Here is an 18,959-nt window from a genome sequence, read left to right as displayed (position 1 = left end):
CGAAACAAAGCTAGCACTTCGCACTTTCCCGCGTATGAAGGTAACTTCGTCAAAAACTAGTCATAAAGCAGGAAATGATGGAAAGACTGTCCACAAGATGCGGCCTATTCGTATTTTCCGGCATTTAGACGTCACACCGTTAACAGGTTGTCATTGGCTACCTGGTGCCATCCAGCCATTGGCTGCCTCCGACCTGACAAGGTGATGCAACGCCGGTGTTCCTTATCGCACTTCAGCGCACTGTGTGAACTGTCGGAATTGAAGTGCAGCCGGCGTTTAGTGCCTAATACGTGATAGAGTGCCATAGACTGCAACGTAAACAAGAAAATACTAATCAAAGAATTAGTATTTCGCGACTGTCATATGTCAGTGTCATTTGTTTTTCTGTAAGTGTTTGATTCATGAAATATCCTGACTTGTGCGCTGTGCCGAATACAATTCGTGTCTATTTAGAAGTAGAAAGCACACCCTCTTTCTTATTGCTTACAATCCCTCTTGGCTGCAACTGCCATGTGCTATTGGGACAAACTACTCGCACACGAATAAGTTAATGTTTCATTTTCGTTTGCCGTATCCGAGAGGCAATAGTTCTCTTTTTACTTCCGTTTTTCAGGAAAACAAGATGCATCGCGCGAGATCAGTATTAATAAATCTGTTACCTCTCACACCACTAATTCCACGGGCTGCAGGACCTGAAAGATATGCAGCGTGGTTGTTGCGTTCAAGAAGTGCTACAAGCTCACTGTCGGTTACCAGCATCCGAAATTACAGTGCATCTGTTGCACCAGAACCATTTCTCAATGGAACTTCATCAGTATATGTGGAAGAAATGTACAATGCTTGGTTAGCTGACCCGAAAAGTGTTCATGTGGTAAGTATTGCTGTTCCATTTGTAGGCTTTACGAGTTCTACTTATTTGCCGTATCTTGCATTTCTGTTGTTCATCTAATTTAGTGGGGGAGCAGATGTAGGTATATAGTAAGAAATGTCATACATTTGACTTATTTATTCTTCAGGGACCATCTCTCAGTGGTTGGTTTGTTGCAGTAGGGAAACCAGTCTTTTAGATAGTTCTTTACAGTGGGCCTGATTACTACTATGAGCTATAATTCTATTGCCACTTTTTTGGTACATGTAACTTGGAGCCAGCACCCGCCCTCCCGTTTTACATTTTTCACTATGGGTGGACATAAACATAAGGCTTCACTGTTGGTCAATTTGTTACCACATCCAGATTTCTGCTTTCACATTCGTTGGCTTCACACACTCACAACTAAATTGTCCCTTCACACGAATTTTAAAGTTTTGAAAAAGAATCATTCGCAGCATGTGCTCAGCACAGCCGAGGACATCATGTCGACCATTATTTAAAGACCTAAAAATATTAACTGTCCCCTCTTTATACATCTTTGAGGTGGTTCTTTTCCTATGCAGCAGAGCTGATCTATTAAAAAAAAAAAAAAAAAAGACAACCTCATTTTGAACACTCATATGACACAAGACCCTTCCCCCCCCCCCCCCCCCCCCCCCCCCCCCGCCCATGAACCATGGACCTTGCTGTTGGTGGGGAGGCTTGCTTGCCTCTGCAATACAGATAGCAGTACTGTAGGTGCAATCACAACAGAGGGGTATCTGTTGAGAGGCCAGACAAACGTGTGGTTCCTGAAGAGGGGCAGCAGCCTTTTCAGTAGTTGCAGGGGCAACAGTCTGGATGATTGTCTCATCTGGCCTTGCAACATTAACCAAAATGGCCTTACTGTGTTGGTACTGTGAACGGTTGAAAGCAAGGGGAAACTACAGCTGTAATTTTTCCCGAGGGCATGCAGCTTTACTGTATGGTTAATGATGATGGCGTTCTCTTGGGTAAAATATTCCGGAGGTAAAATAGTCCCCCATTCGGATCTCCGGGCTGGGACTACTCAGGAGGACGTTGTTATCAGGTGAAAGAAAACTGGCGTTCTACGGATCGGAGCGTGGAATGTCAGATCCCTTAATTGGGCAGGCAGATTAGAAAATTAAAAAGGGAAATCGATTGGTTAAAGTTAGATATAGTGGGAATTAGTGAAGTTTGGTGGCAGGAGGAACAAGACTTTTGGTCAGGCAAATACAGGGTTATAAATACAAAGTCAAATAGGGGTAATGCAGGAGTAGGTTTAATAATAAATAAAAAAATAGGAATGTGGGTAAGCTACTACAAACAGCATAGCGAAGGCATTAATGTGGTCAAGATAGACACGAAGCCTATGCCTACTACAGTAGTACAAGTTTATATGCCTCCTAGCTCTGCAGATGACGAAGACATTGAAGAAATGTATGATGAAATAAAAGAAATTATTCAGATAGTGAAGGGAGACGAACATTTAATAGTCATGGGTGACTGGAATTCAGTAGTAGGAAAAGGGAGAGAAGGAAACAAGTAGGTGAATATGGATTGGGGGTAAGAAATGAAAGAGGAAGCTGCCTGGTAGAATTTTGTGCAGAGCATAACTTAATCATAGCTAACACTTGGTTCAAGAATCATGAAAGAAGGTTGTATACATGGAAGAAGCCTGGAGATACTGACAGGTTTCAGATAGATTATATAATGGTAAGACAGAGATTTAGGAACCAGGTTTTAAATTGTAAGAAATTTTCAGGGACAGATGTGGACTCTGACCACAATCTATTGGTTATGAACTGTAGATTAAATCTGAAGAAACTGCAAAAAGGTGGGAATTTAAGGAGATGGGACCTGGCTAAACCGAAACAACCAGTGGTTGTACAGAGTTTCAGGGAGAGCATAAGGGAAAAAATGGGGGAAAGAAATACAGTAGACAAAAAATGGGTAGCTTTGAGAGATGAAGTAGTGAAGGCAGCAGAGGACCTAGTAGGTAAAAAGACAAGGGCTAGTACAAATCCTTGGGTAACAGAAGAAATATTGAATTTAATTGATGAAAGGAGAAAATACAAAAATGCAGTAAATGAAGCAGGCAAAAAGGAATACAAACGTCTCAAAAATGAGATTGACAGGAAGTGCAAAATGGCTAAGCAGGCATGGCTAGAGGATAAATGTAAGGATGTAGAGGCATATATCACTAGGGGTAAGATAGATACTGCCTACAGGAAAATTAAAGAGACCTTTGGAGAAAGCCGGCCGCAGTGGTCTCGCGGTTCTAGGCGCGCAGTGCGGAACTGTGTGACTGCTTCGGTCACAGGTTCGAATCCTGCCTCGGGCATGGATGTGTGTGATGTCGTTAGGTTAGTTAGGTTTAAGTAGTTCTAAGTTCTAGGGGACTAATGACCACAGCAGTTGAGTCCCATAGTGCTCAGAGCCATTTGAACCTTTGGAGAAAAGAGAACCACTTGTATGAATATCAAGAGCTCAGATGGAAACCCAGTTCTAAGCAAAGAAGGGAAAGCAGAATGGTGGAAGGAGTATATAGAGGGTCTATACAAGGGTGATGTACTTCAGGACAATATTATGGAAATGGAAGAGGATGTAGATGAAGATGAAATGGGAGATATGATACTGTGTGAAGAGTTTGACAGAGCTCTGAAAGACCTGAGACAAAACAAGGCCCCTGGAGTAGACAACATTCCACTGGAACTACTGACGGCCTTGGGAGAGTCATTCCTGACAAAACTCTACCATCAGGTGAGCAAGATGTATGAGACAGGCGAAATACCCTCACACTTCAAGAAGAATATAATAATTCCAATCCCAAAGAAAGCAGGTGTTGACAGATGTGAAAATTACTGAACTATCAGTTTAATAAGTCACAGCTGCAAAATACTAATGAGAATTCTTTACAGACGAATGGAAAAACTAGTAGAAGCCGACCTCGGGGAAATCAGTTTGGATTCCGTAGAAATGTTGGAACACGTGAGGCAATACTGACCCTACGACTTATCTTAGAAGAAAGATTAAGGAAGGGCAAACGTACGTTTCTAGCACTTATAGACTTAGAGAAAGCTTTTGACAATGTTGACTGGAATACTCTCTTTCGAATTTTGAAGGCGGCAGGGGTAAAATATAGGGAGCGAAAGGCTATTTACAATTTGTATAGAAACCAAATGGCAGTTATAAGAGTTGAGGGGCATGAAAGGGAAGCAGTGGTTGGAAAGGGAGTGAGACAGGATTGTAGCCTCTCCCCAATGTTATTCAATCTGTATTTTGAGCAAGCAGTAAAGGAAACAAAAGAAAAATTCAGAGTTGGTATTAAAATCCATGGAGCAGAAATAAAACCTTTGAGGTTTGCCGATGACATTGTAATTCTGTCAGAGACAGCAAAGGACTTGGAAGAGCAGTTGAATGGAATGGATGGTGTCTTGAAGGGAGGATATCAGATGAACATCAACAAAAGCAAAACGAGGATAATGGAATGTAGTCGAATTAATTCGGGTGATGCTGAGGGAATTAGATTAGGAAATGAGACACTTAAAGTAGTAAAGGAGTTTTGCTATTTGGGGAGCAAAATAACTGATGATGGTTGAAGTAGAGAGGATATCAAATGTAGACTGGCAATGGGAAGGAAATCGTTTCTGAAGAAGAGAAATTTTTAACATTGAGTATTGGTTTAAGTGTTAGGAAGTCGTTTCTGAAAGTATTTGTATGGAGTGTAGCCATGTATGATAAATAGTTTAGACAAGAAGAGAATAGAAGCTTTCGAAATGTGGTGCTACAGAAGAATGCTGAAGATTAGATGGGTAGATCACATAACTAATGAGGAGGTGTTGAATAGGATTGGGGAGAAGTGAAGTTTGTGGCACAACTTGACTAGAAGAAGAGATCGGTTGGCAGGAGATGTTCTGAGGCATCAAGGGATCACCAATTTAGTATTGGAGGGCAGTGTGGAGGGTAGAAATTGTAGAGGGAGACCAAGAGATGAATACACCAAGCAGATTCAGAAGGATGTAGGTTGCAGTCGGTACTGGGAGATGAAGAAGCTTGCACAGGATAGAGTAGCATGGAGAGCTGCATCAAATCGGTCTCAGGACTGGAGACCACAACAACAACATGACACAAGACCTAAAGAGAACTTTATGCTCATCTCTCATCGCTTAAAACTGTGTGCTCAAACTCCTCAGTATATAGCCATGAAAATACACAACACAATAAAAGAGTGAGACATAATGAATATGGAGATAAATATTTTAAAAAGCAAGTTACATGATTTCCTAATTGAACGATGCTACTATTCTGTGGAAGATTTGATGAAGGACAAAGTGATAGTTTGAGAGTGATCGCTAAAATGGAATAAAAATTTATGATAGTTATAGTAGATGTAAATCCTGTAAATTTGTTGAATTTCAAGTAAGTAAACTCTCCACAAAGTATTATTGTAGGTGTGACAAAATTTTAAATAATCAAATTGTGACCTTGACATGTCTCCTGTACATCCGACATATGTTCTGGAATTGTGTACGTTATGAGATGAATAAAACACATTTCACATTTCCCAATGTAGACCTTAGGTGTGGTACAGATCATTCTGTCACCACAAGCGAGATTTCATGGGGGTGGGCAATATGTAACTTCAGCTCTTTTCTGCAGTCTAAAAATTGTGACCATATTTCGCGTCTTCAGTCCCCAGAAAAGAATTTCATAGTGAGTTTGTTGAAATAGTATGTCACCACAAGAGATTGTCTGTTACCTCACACCCCATGAGCACAACATGCTGGTTTTTTCCCTAGTAGCTTTGTGTGTTCTTTCAGTGTTCACTAACAATCAGTATTCATCCCTGAAAATTTTGGATAACAAGCACAATCTATAGATTTCTCATCTATGCATAAGTTGTTTTTCCCTCTTTTTGCTGAACTGCATACTGTTTGTTTTCTTTATGTTGAAAGTTAATGTACCACATAGTGCTTAACCTTAAACATCTTTGAGGGTTTCATTTCCTTTGTCTAATAGGAATTTTGGTGTTTATCTGTTACAGTTAGGGTACTGTCTCATCATCACTTTGTTTGCTGTGTAAGTGATTGTCAGTGTTGCACTGTTTTAGGAAGATATTGTTGCAGATTCTCCACAATACCAGAGGAATAGTCATTTACATAATTTGCCAATTCCTGAAGGTTTTCAGTTGTTCTACTCCTACAGTATCTTTCATTTGTGCATTATTATATTTTATTTGTTCATCCACCTAGAGCTCTCTTACACTGAAATAGGAATTGTCTTCATAACAGAATTAAAATAAATAGCTCAAAATATATTTACACACAGAATATATGAGTATACTTTTGTGAGGATAGGGCACATGGTTGGCCGTGGCCTTGAGGGAATCATCCTGGCATTTACCTGAAATGAATTAAGAAACCCTCAGAAAACCTAAATGACGATGGCTGAACAGAGCTCTCTCATATGAGACAAGTGTCTTAACTGCACTGCCTCATTCAGTTGGTCCCTAATGTATAATTTTCTTTGATTTAAACACAATTTACTCCAGATAACTTACAATGTAAAACACTGCTTGTTTTTCTTTGCTATTCACGCCAAGGACACCTGCTGGTGATTTATGGACCATGAATGTGCTGCTATGTTCCTTATCCTAACTCTGGTCTGTTTGAAAAACTGACTAGCCTTGTGTATGCATTTTCCAGTTTCATGTTTTATAATGTCCTATACTACTTAGCTTTTATTTTCTGTATTATATATATAAATTTTGTCATATTTTCATATTAGTAATATACTCATTCAAGGATCATCTTACATTGAAAACATATGTCATATGTGTTTTTCGAGGAAAGGACAGTTGTTGTTTGTGGCCTTGTTGAAGGAACCATTCCGGGTTCGATTCCCGGCGGTGTCAGGGATTTTCTCTGCCTCGTGATGGCTGGGTGTTATGTGATGTCCTTAGGTTAGTTAGGTTTAAGTAGTTCTAAGTTCTAGGGGACTGATGACCATAGATGTTAAGTCCCATAGTGCTCAGAGCCATTTGAACCATTTTTTGAAGGAACCATTGTGGCATTTGTCTGGAGTTATTTAGGGAAATCTAAATCAGGATGCTGGAAAGAGCATAAACTTCAGTCTCCAGAAACTGAGGTCAGCACCACCTCATTTGATCATAACTAATTTATAGTTCTGTTATGTTTGTATGATACAAATTGTTAATATGCCAGTGAAGGATATTGCACTATGTCAATTATATTGTCTTAAAGTTCATCCAATGCTCTCTCCTTCTAGCATTAACTGGGCCTCTCATTTTGTATCTGTCTTACTCCCAACAGTCTTTTTGCATTTTGTATCTTGTTCATCAAGAGGGGGCAAAACATAAAAAATGTTCAACTAATATTCTTTAGCATATGCTTACTATTATAGTGCCTGGTATGTACATTAACTGATGCATTGTACTGTTGATATATATAATCTTTTCATAGTAGTGATATTGTTGCTCTGAACTTGAATCTTCTCTTCTTTTTTTATTTTGTTCTCAAACTGTTATTTGATTTGAAATTGTTGAAAGACATTTTATTTGGAATAGCTATAAGTCACCACAGTTTTTTTAAATGCACTAATTCCGTTTTTGAATGCTGTTAGCACCATTTTCATGTCTGTGTTTAATATTGTTTCCCTTTCCATTAATTAATGAATGTTGTTGCTAAAATTTTGTGGATCTCTTGTCATTATATTTCTGCAAATATAATGATATTAGTACATCACTTTTTATTTCTTAGCAATATTTCCATTTGCTTTTACATGAATTTCGAATTTGTAGACATCTGCAGCACTCTTAGTTCTTTGCATAAATTTTGCTTTCGTTATATGTTCCAACTTTTGAATTTGTCCACTGGGGTGTGTGCATTTTTTGACAATCCTTTCCATTTACTGAAGTGCAAGAAACGTCTTACAGAATCATGTTCGGTTCCATAGGAATGATTGTGCCCCATGACTGTGATGGCAATGCAATGAAAGACAGGTGACATTATGACCAATGCTGACTTCCTTTCTGTGATGGATCTTACTGAATGTCGTAGCTGTTGAAGGATGTTACCACTTAGCTGCCAAAATGCCAGCATCATTCCATCAGTGGCACACTGCCCTGTATTCCTATATGCAATGGCCTTCCTGTTGAGGTAAAGGATGTGGTGGCATTGGGAGAAAGAGTGGCTGAACATGAGATACGAGCTGTGTTTCATGAAGCCAGTGGGCTGATCATGAGCAGGTTCCTGCCAACCTCTGAGGTAAATTGAAGACCTATTAACACATCTGTGCATTGGGGATTGTTTCTAATCAGTACTGTCTTCAGTGATGAAACCTAAAAGTCTGTATTGCCTGTAGCATATATACAGGGTGGTTATAATTAAACTTGTGCTATTTGAACCATTGTAGATAGAAAACTATTTACCATGTGTTTTAGCCAACTTTGTAGGAATGATCTTCAGGCTTTGCATTGCCGGATTTGTATTGTTAGTGCATAGTGTTAGTGTCATGACTTGCTATTTAAGAACTGGTACTGTTATGGTGACAGTATTATGGAAGTGTGCAATTCCACCCGTCTGCTTTGACTCATGACGCCGTCAATATGGTGGAAATGGCTATTCTAAGCGTCTCGAATATGGGACCTATGATGTCACTACATGCACGTAGCAACAAACATGAGAATACATATAAAATAAGACAAACATCTCCCCCCTAAAATACAATCAAACTAATGGGACAACCATGGGAAATTTGGGGTTTTAGGGAAGGGACAAGCTAAATATAACAGTAAAAAAAAAAAAAAATGCACCATGATCCCAAAACACACGATTTAAGTCTTTACATGCTACACATAGTAGTCATATTTACATGATATTTTTGTAGGTTATAAAGAATGTGGCTTATACACATAACGTTGACTTTCTTAGGCTCTCAAAGATTTTGGAGAAACTCTTCCAGGCTATAGAAGCATGCATTAATAGATATTCCTTTAATACTGTTTTAAATTTTTTAGATTATTTATTACTGTAATTGCTTTTGGCAACTTACTGACTGTAAATAATTTTACCATAGTGTAATGTTCCCTTTTGGCACAAACTGGTTTTTATTTTAAGCATGTGAAAGTCAGTATTCTGTCATGTGTTACATCTATGCAGATCTTCATTTTTGAGGAGAACAGTAGGATCTGCTATTGCATATTTCTTAGTAAACATTGCACTTACGAAGATTTAAGTACATGGAAGAAGAAGAATCCCTGTCCTTTTAAATAGTGGTCGTAGGGTGTGTTCCTTTTTATTCCAGCCATGGTTCACCTTTATCCTTTCTTGCATCCTGAAGGGTTTTAGGCAGGATGGTGAGTTACCTCAGAAAGTGATCCCATACTTCAGAATAGAATATTAGCATAATAAATATGCATTAGACAATCCTTATACCAACAGTTTTCAAGCACTCTCATTAAATAGCACATGATACTTAATGTCTTAAACATGCAGTGAACAATTGTGAAATGGTATTTCTAGTGCAGTTCCAGACTGTTGTGGATGCAGATGGTCATCACATTGAGCAGTATTTGTAACCTGGAATGTAAACATGATAGGCAATTAACGAATGTCACCCTCTTGTGGAAATTTTTAATGTATTTTTTTCAATGGTTTATTTATTATTTCTCTTCTGTATCCCCTTAAAAATGTTCCATTGTCCTACAGTAACTCGTTTTTAGTGGGAATGGTCCCAAGTAGCGAAAGTTTCATTATAACCACCCTGTATGCAAGCTACCAATATCAGCTACCACCACCATCATCATCATCATCATCTCATAACAGGATGATGATGTAGCATGTGATGCCACAAGTGGGCAGAAGAAGGAGAACAGAACACTGACAATATTTTTTTTAGTCCATATTAATTCTAGGAATGTAAGTTGTGGTGAAAGACTGATCTGTAATGTAGTCTGAGCTCTAGGTAGGATTGGATGGTAATAGTTTGGTTGTGAGTTGATGAAGTGGTATTAATCGCATCTGAGAATTTAGTATTCTCCTCTGTCTAGCTGTGGTACCAGACTTTTAAAGTTATTTAATCATGTAAGTTTTTTATGTATTTTTGAATACTTTAAGTAATTTCTTTTCTCTCTCCCCTTTCATTATGGCCAGTTAAGGACCAGGTGGCATTTTCAAAGCCTCAGTTTTGGTTTCCTTCAATAGTCTTTCATCTGTTCCCCCTGTCTGTTTCCTTGAACCACTTCATACTTGTTCTCTTACTGCATATACTTTGTTTTTGAACACATTTATTTCTTATGCTTATTCTTTTAAGATGTGTCTCTCTAAATCTTAGCTGACTTCTCAGAGTTATCTTATTACTGATTTATGTTTGAAGATCGAATTTGTTAATGTACTTAACATTCTGTATGAGTGTTGAAACTTTCTGAACTGCACTGATTGGAACTCTCCCAGCAGTATATTGTTTGTTCCTATAATCCCTCCCCTGCCTCAAACTTCATCAGTCCCTATCCTCTCCCTGACAGTCTTCTTCCCTATTGCAATTCCAGCCTCATTCACCCTTCTATATGCCCAGTGCACATCAATAGTCCTTTCCCCTTTTCTGCTTCTTTCCTCTCCCCCTTTTGGCCCTCACAGCACATCTTACAGCCTCCCATTGGTGCACCTAGCAGTCCACTAGCTTGTCCACACCATGTCCCAGTATACCCCCACAGGCAGGACTAGCATCTTCCCTTACCTCTTGCCTGATGCCTCTCACCCTCTGTGCCCCAAGTCTCTTGTGCACCCTCACTACCCACCCCAGCAAAGATCACTGCTCTCCTTGGATAGTCACAGTTGGGTGTTAGCACTGGAGACAACAGTGACCATTTTGTGCAGGTGTGTATGTGTTTTGTTGTGTCTACGTCTATGATGGGCTGAGTCCAATAGTGAATAATATCTAAGAGTCCTTTTGAATGTGCATGCCTGCCAATCAATGCATGCTCTATGTGGTGAATAGCAATCTATGCTTTTCATATTTGAATGAAAAATCATTTTTTGAAAATCTAATATAATTCAGTTGTTAAAAAGGTCTATTCGCCATGTGGTGGCATGAGAAAAGGTGCATAAGTTGTGGAAATGTGCTAGCTTTAGAAGCCAGTGACTACTTGTGCCGGAAGGGTTGAAGGGAAAGAAAGAGGGATGAAGGAAAAGGGCTGGTGATGTTTAGAAAATGAGGTGAGTTAACGGAAAAGTCATCCAGAACCCCATGCTAGGGAGACTTACCAAATGGGATGAGAAGGAATGACTGACTGTGGGGCAAATTCTTTTAGATAAGAATCCTAAACCATATATGTAACATCTACCAAATGGGCAGTATCAAGCACAGCTCATTCACAGGATTACAGAGGAGAGGGATGAGAATTCTCAGTAAACAATATGCAGTTTGTTTCAAAATGATATTACTATACAATGCACAAAGAATTTAAAGATTTAGTTGACAATGAAAGAGTAAAACATTGTAATGATTGACAGATGGGATTCATTGTTCAGTACATCAAGAAGATGAAGGTAGATTTGCAGGCATGTGGCATTGATGTTATGAATAGTAGAATGTATGGAGTCACTTGCATTATTATGATGTCAGTGAAACAGTTTTCAATGGAACTGAATGAAGAGTATGGAGAGTTTATATATATTGGAAAGTATACTGGTTAACAGAATGAGATTTTCACTCTGTAGCAGAGTGTGCGCTGATATGAAACTTCCTGGCACATTAAAACTGTGTGCTGGACCGATACTCGAACTTGGCCAGAAAGTTTCATATTAGTGCACTCTCCACTGCAGAGTGAAAATCTTATTCTGGAAACATCCCCCAGGCTGTGGCTAAGCCATGCCTCCGCAATATCCTTTCTTTCAGGAGTGCTAGTTCTGAAAGGTCCGCAGGAGACCTTCTGTTAACTTTGGAAGGTAGGAGACGGGGTACTGGCAGAAGTGAAGCTGTGAGGATGGGGCATGAGTCATGCTTGGGTAGCTCAGTTGGTAGAGCACTTGCCTGCGAAAGGCAAAGATCCTGTGTTAGAATCTCGATCCGGCACACAGTTTTAATTTGCCAGGAAGTTTTATATTGGTTAATTCAGCAGACATTACTGGAATGGTTTTTTGATATAAAACTCACTGTTGTTGAGTTTATGGAGGAAGAAGGAGTGCTGGATGAAAATTAGAACATTTGGAATGGATGGCAGACCTCGCCTTTTGAGTGGACTTAACTACACACTGCCCACAGTAAGACACTGCAAGGTGAGAGAGAACTTCTTTCAGATTTGATGGGTATGCATTTAAAAAGAAAATTGCATTATAGAAGAGACACAGTTTGACAGTCACAAGCCAGTTCCCTAAAGCTCACTACTGTTTTGAAAAAATTACAAGGACAGCTTCATAAACATTTTGAGGACTCTGTCAATCTTACATCAGTTTTTGAGACAATTTGCTGCCTGTGCATGTGCAGATGTAACTGATTGATCTGTAAGGTAATTCCCATTTTAATGACCAATACTTTTACTTCAAAACTGTCCAGGATGTCTAGATTGCTTTTCTCAGGTAAGAGTTTTCATGTGTCCATACTTAAAAATGAAATCAAACACCGTCTGAATAGTCCTTGAAAGCCCAATGGTACTGCCCGGCTGCAGTGTTATCCTCAGCCCTTAGGCATCACTGGATGTGGCAAGGCTGTTGGCCCATGTCCATAATGCAGTTGCAAAAGTGCTACATTGTTTCAATTGACATATTTGTGTGAAAGACCTCTTTTTGATTATGAAACTCTGTAAGTTGTGATGACATGGCAGTGCGAAAATCTGTGTAATTTTCTGCATCCGTCTGTATGCCAACAGTTTGTACCAGATAAAAATTAGGCTTCAGTACACCAAAAATAATTAACTAATACTTGAAATTTTTTATCTACATTGTTGAAAACTTAAATATAAAATACACTGTGTGACTGTACTGGCATTTAAATGTGGCATGTTCACAGTTTCCCATCTCTTTCCCCTCCTCCTGTTCAGATAGTGCAGCATGGTGATGAGGGAAATGTGCAACGAGGCTAAGTGCTATGGCACGGCCTGTGAGCTGGAATCTTGGCTGCCCCTAATCTATACCTATCTAGTAGTGTAGGTCTACTAAATTATAGAGGGATTAAATTTTTAACTAAGAAAAAATTCTAAAATAAAACTATAGAATGTAATAATATTTTTCTGCTACATAATGTGTAGAAATGATAGATCTAGTGCTGCAGTTCATGGCATACATACTGCACTGTATGCACCTACATTGTGATCAGACATCCTCTTCATGTTGTGCTTTTCTGCAACTACAAACTGTTCAGCATGTGTGGTGCACTCCGAAAATAACAGCAGTCAAGTGGATTGGAAATTATACCTTGTTATTTGGGATACCATTACAAGAAGAGGTAACATTACCTATTACTGCACAACTCTGATTGGAGTTAAAAGGAAAGGAAACACTATCAAGTAACTTCATTGGGAGGTGTGTAATGAAACCCTAACTCAGTGAGCCATAGCATGAAGCCTATCTCTTCAAGTCAGGTTCACCTGGATGTGAAGGTTCATTCAGGATCGGCACACTGGCGGGAGCTGTTCCAAAAGAGGAATTATGAAGTGGTCTCTCAACAGTGACCAGCTTCTCAGAGGTTGTGTTCCAGCCTAAGTACTGCTGAGGCAGAGGTATATTATAGTGCTGAGGGAAATAGTCCCAAGTGTGATAAGAGTAGTTCCTACAGTGGTAACATCCTGAATTCCCAGTGGTAAAGCTTCTGACAATGTTGACTGGAATACTCTCTTTCAAGTTCTAAAGGTGGCAGGGGTAAAATACAGGGAGCGAAAGGCTATTTACAATTTGTACAGAAACCACATGGCAGTTACAAGAGTCCAGGGGCATGAAAGCGAAGCAGTGGTTGGGAAGGGAGTGTGAAAGGGTTGTAGCCTCTCCCAATGTTATTCAATCTGTATATTGAGCAAGCAGTAAAGGAAACAAAAGAAAAATTTGTAGTAGGTATTAAAATCCACGGAGAAGAAATAAAAACTTTGAGGTTCGCCGATGACATTGTAATTCTGTCAGAGGCAGCAAAGGACTTGGAAGAGCAGTTGAATGGAATGGACAGTGTCTTGAAAGGAGGATATAAGATGAACATCAACAAAAGCAAAATGAGGATAATGGAATGTAGTCAAATTAAGCCGGGTGATGCTGAGGGAATTAGATTAGGAAATGACACACTTAAAGTAGTGAAGGAAATTTGCTATTTGGGGAGCAAAATAACTGATGATGGTCGAAGTAGAGAGGATATAAAATGTGGACTGGCAATGGCAAGGAAAGCATTTCTGAAGAAGAGAAATTTGTTAACATCGAGTGTAGATTTAAGTGTCAGGAAGGCGTTTCTGAAAGTATTTGTATGGAGTGTAGCCATGTATGGAAGTGAAACATGGACGATAAATAGTTTGGACAAGAAGAGAATAGAAGCTTTCAAAATGTGGTGCTACAGAAGAATGCTGAAGATTAGATGGGTAGATCACATAACTAATGAGGAGGTACTGAATAGAATTGGGGAGAAGAGGAGTTTGTGGCACAACTTGACAAAAAGAAGGGGTTGGTTGGTAGGACATGTTCTGAGGCATCAAGGAATCACAAATTTAGTGTTGGAGGGCAGTGTGGAGGGTAAAAATCATAGAGGGTCTAAGAACCCTACCACAACAAAGGTCAAAATTTTAATAACAATTATGGTGTTTCTCATGCTACTAAATAAATTTTCAGGCAACATCAGTCATATTATGTGGCAGGTGTCATTAGAGCACAGTTCATAGTCATTTCATGTAATAATAAAAAACATAGGCACTCATCTTTTTGTGTTTCCCATGCAGGTCTCGTCGTAAAATCATGGCTCAATCATTGAAAATCTAGGTGGTTATGATTCCAAGCTCGGATGCAAAGAGGCCTAGATTTTATTCTGCTATATTCAAAAGTTATGTAGATGCGCTTCACAAACCATCCTTGAAGATTACACTTTTTCTGGACAATGGCGATGTAAAAAATTAATCAGCACTCTGAAATTAAGTTACACTTCCTTTTAATTGCTTTTATTGCAATATCAAGTAAACACAAAACATCACTTCACAATACAAAACATACTTGAAAACATCTCTCTCACAGTCACTGTTAAAGTTCACATTTTATAAGCGGACTACATTATGTGTTTTTCCGACATGACCTCCAACACCTGACTTTTTCCATGTTCGACTCTCTAACAACTTAACAACTAACTAACAATTGCTTATGCACCCAAAACTCATAGTTAAAAGTACATCAAAGATCATAGTGACAAAAGAAAGAATACACATAAGAATAATATCATTGCAATATAAACACATTGATGTATCACAAATGAAATCAAATCTGAATGTTGTCTCATCAATATGTTAACTACTTCTACAGAAACACAGTAGAATATTGCTGGTATCGAGAGGTTCAGGTGAGGTGCCGTAATGGTTGTGTAATTCAAGTACCATTACAAGGGAGACAAAGAGATGAATACACAAAGCAGATTCAGAAGGATGTAGGTTGCAGTAAGTACTGCGAGATGAAGAAGCTTGCACAGTATAGAGTAGCATGGAGAGCTGCATCAAACCAGTCTCAGGACTGAAGACCACAACAACAACATCAAGCCACATTGTGTTTGTTGTTGTCATTGTTCTCATTGTTGTGCTGGCTTGCACATGTCTGTGCCGGAAATGTACTACGCCTGCAGCTAGGTCATCTGGGAGGTTGGTTGGTTGGTTGATTGATTTAGTGAAGGGGACCAAACAGCGAGGTCATCGGTCCCATCAGATTAGGGAAGGATGGGAAAGAAAGTCACCTGTGCCCTTTCAAAGGAACCATCCTGGCATTTGCCTAAAGCGATTTAGGGAAATTGTGGAAAACCTAAATCATGGTGGCCGGACACGGGTTTGAACCATTGTCCTTCTGGGGTGCGAGTCCAGTATGTTAACCGCTGTGCCACGTCGCTGTCACATGCGAGAGGTGGTGTGCTGCTGTTGTTATGCAGTCAGTGTAGGCACACATGTATGGTAAAAAATTTTATCTCCTTCACATACTTAGTGGGGGTTGAGAAAGGTGGCAGATTGAAGTAGTTCACTGAGTGCTAGCCACTGCGGGCCATTGGGGCTCTGCAGGCTGCTGTTGACTCTCGGAGCCCCAGAGACAATCAACCCTGGAGGCCAGCTGCAGAGGGTCCGATACAGCAGTCCCATGGGAAATGAAGTCTGTGGCAGTGTGCTACCTTCAAGAAGAGGGTCTGCCATGGGTGCAGTTTGCAGATGCAACAGGAAACAGTATCAGGTAGCCAGATGGCAGATGAGACTGGAATGCTGTGATCATCACCCCTTCAGTTAAGAGGGTTAAGAAATATTTAGTGAGTCATGGAACATATATTGAAAAGTGAGATTAGACACAATCAAAGGGATTGTGTTCATTGCAGTCGACAAAAATATTCTGTGTTTTGAGGTTGAATTTGAGTGTGGCTGTGAAGTTATCTGGAGACTTGTAACATATCTGGGTGAAATCAAGTTAACTGTTCAATGTTTTATGCACTGCTGCCATAGTTTGTGCCATTCCAAGAAGGTCTACACTCTGATCATATAATATTGACTGGAGGCAACTTTAACCTAACAAGTATAGACAGAGATGTCTGTGGATTCATTGCAGGGGGCACAGGCAGGCAGTCTTGTGAACTATCTTCAGCAGCTATTTAGATAGCCTACACACAATGAAAATATTTTAGACCTTGTAGCTACAGACAGACCTGACTTTATTGATGGTGTCAGTATAGAGGCAAGTATTAGTGATTATGATGTCATCATAGTGACAGTGATTAATGAAGGTAATAAATGAACCAAGAGTGTTAAGGGTATTTTTGTTAGAAAGAACAGATAGAGTTGTTGGGATCTCACTTAGATAATGATGGGACATAAATGGGTTCCAATATAGTGAATACAGTAATTATGGGCAAAGTTTACGCAGATTGTAAATTGTGCTCTGGAGAAATATGGAGTAAGTGGATTAAGAACAGAAAAGATGCAATGTGGTTTAATAACAAAATTTGGAAAATTCTGAGGGAGTTAAGACTCTTCCCTTCTTGGTTCAAAAGAGGATGCGCAAATGACGACAGGCAAAAGTTTGCAGGGTTTCATTAGTCTGTGAAAAGGATAATGTGTGGAGCATATATATCAACTACCACTGTAATACCTTAGCAAAAGATCTTGCCAAGAACCCAAGAATATTCTGGTCCTATGTAGAACTGCTAAGTGGGTCAAAAGCTTCTGTCCAGTCCCTTGTCAACCAATGTAGTGTGGAAACAGGAGATAGCAAAAGAAAAGCTGAAGTTTTAAATTTCTCATTTAAGAAACCAATCACACAGGAGGATCGTACAAACGTACTGTCAAGTGACCATCACATTCCTGTATGGAGGATATAGTAATAAGCATTCCTGGTTTAGAGAAACAGCTGAATGCGTTGAAAGCATATAAATTGCCAGATCTGTATGCTATCCCAATTCAGCTTTACAAAGAGCACTCTGCAGGGCATTGCCCCTTAGTATGTATTTATCTCAAATCTCTCAACCAGGACAGAGCCTAAAGCCACTGGAATAGGGTGCAGATGACTCCTGTATATAAAAACGGTAAAAGCCTGGACCTGCAAAATTACAGACAAATATCCTTAAAATCTGTTTGTTGCAGAATTCTTGAACATATTCGCAGTTTGAATATACTGTGTGAGAGAAAAGATTGTCCACAAATCAGTGTGGTTTTAGAAAGCATCACTCATGCAAAACACACTTGTGCTTTTCTCACATGGTGTCTTGCAAACTATGGATTAAGGGCAAGAGGCAGATTCCATGTTCTAGATTTCCAAAAAGTGTTTGATACTGTGCCCCACTGCAGACTCTGAATGAAGGTATGAGTATGCCTTCAAGAATTGTTTGGTAGAAGATGAGCTCTTGTTGAAAAAAACTTTAAGGCAGTTCCTATTACAAGGATCATTTTATATGATAGAAGAGTTCCTGAACTACAATGTTTAGCATTTCTTGTATTGTTAAATGCAAATACGTGCCCAAATCTACATTTGTAATCTTGACTATTGTTTATTGTAAACACATATTTTGCAATATTTATTTTCTGTAACACTTATTATTTTGTAATATTTATTTATCTCTGAAAATTGATTTTCTGTAGTAGAACCTAAGTTAATGTTCACTGTAATGTGAATTCGTTTTGTTTTTATGTGCTACCACAGATTTCTGACACGTTCCATATCCTGTGATACTGTCACAACATGGATCACTGGAACAGGAAATAAATAAATAAATATATATGGAATAAGTTCCCAGATATGTGATTGGCTCAAAGCCTTCACAAGTAATAGAACCCAGCATGTTGTTCTTGACGATGCGTGTTCATCAGAGACAAGGGTCACATCAGGAGCGCCCCATGGAATTGTGATAGGACTGCTATTACTCTCTGTATTCATAAATGACCTGATGGACAGGGTGAGCAGCAAACTATGGCTGTTTGATAATGACGCTGTGGTGTATGGGGAGGTGTTGTCATTGAGTGACTGTAGGAGGATGCAAAATATCTAGTTGTTGTAATGAAAGGCAGGTAGCTATGTAGGAACATGTCAGTTAATGCAGGTGAGTAAGAAAAACAATCGTGTGATGTTCAAATACAGCATTAGTAATGTGCTACTTGACAGTCAGTTTGATTAAATATCTAGGCGTAACATAACAAAGTGATATGAAATGGTACAAGCATGTAAGGATTGTAACGAATGCAAATAGTCAACTTCATTTTATTGGGAGACTTCTAAAAAAGTGGTTTATCTGCATGACCACATATAAAACACTAGTGCAACCCATTCTTGAGTTCTGCTGGAGTGTTTAGGGTTCCCAACAGGTTGGATTAAAAGAAGATATCAAAACTGTTTGGCCGCGGGCTGCTAGATTTGTTACCATCTGAGTCAGTCAT

General features: G+C 39.2%; 1 protein-coding gene across 2 annotated transcripts in view; it reads left to right on the top strand.

The window, feature by feature from the left end:
• The first annotated feature begins 224 nt into the window (after positions 1-224).
• The window catches only part of LOC126284404 (2-oxoglutarate dehydrogenase complex component E1-like), a 175,082-nt gene continuing 156,347 nt past the window's right edge, over positions 225-18,959 (top strand). The window contains exons 1-2 of one of the 2 annotated variants that reach the window (XM_049983309.1): positions 225-386; positions 614-871. In XM_049983309.1, the coding sequence (XP_049839266.1) occupies positions 623-871 (249 nt within the window). In that variant the 5' untranslated portion in view covers positions 225-386; positions 614-622. The remainder of the gene's footprint in view (positions 387-613; positions 872-18,959) is intronic. The other variant, XM_049983310.1, reaches the window with a different exon arrangement.

Source organism: Schistocerca gregaria, chromosome 8 (genome assembly GCF_023897955.1).
Source record: "Schistocerca gregaria isolate iqSchGreg1 chromosome 8, iqSchGreg1.2, whole genome shotgun sequence".
In the NCBI taxonomy this organism is placed as follows: Eukaryota; Metazoa; Arthropoda; class Insecta; order Orthoptera; family Acrididae; genus Schistocerca; species Schistocerca gregaria.
Note: the sequence above shows the minus strand (reverse complement) of the source record. Positions and strands in the feature narration are given on the sequence as shown.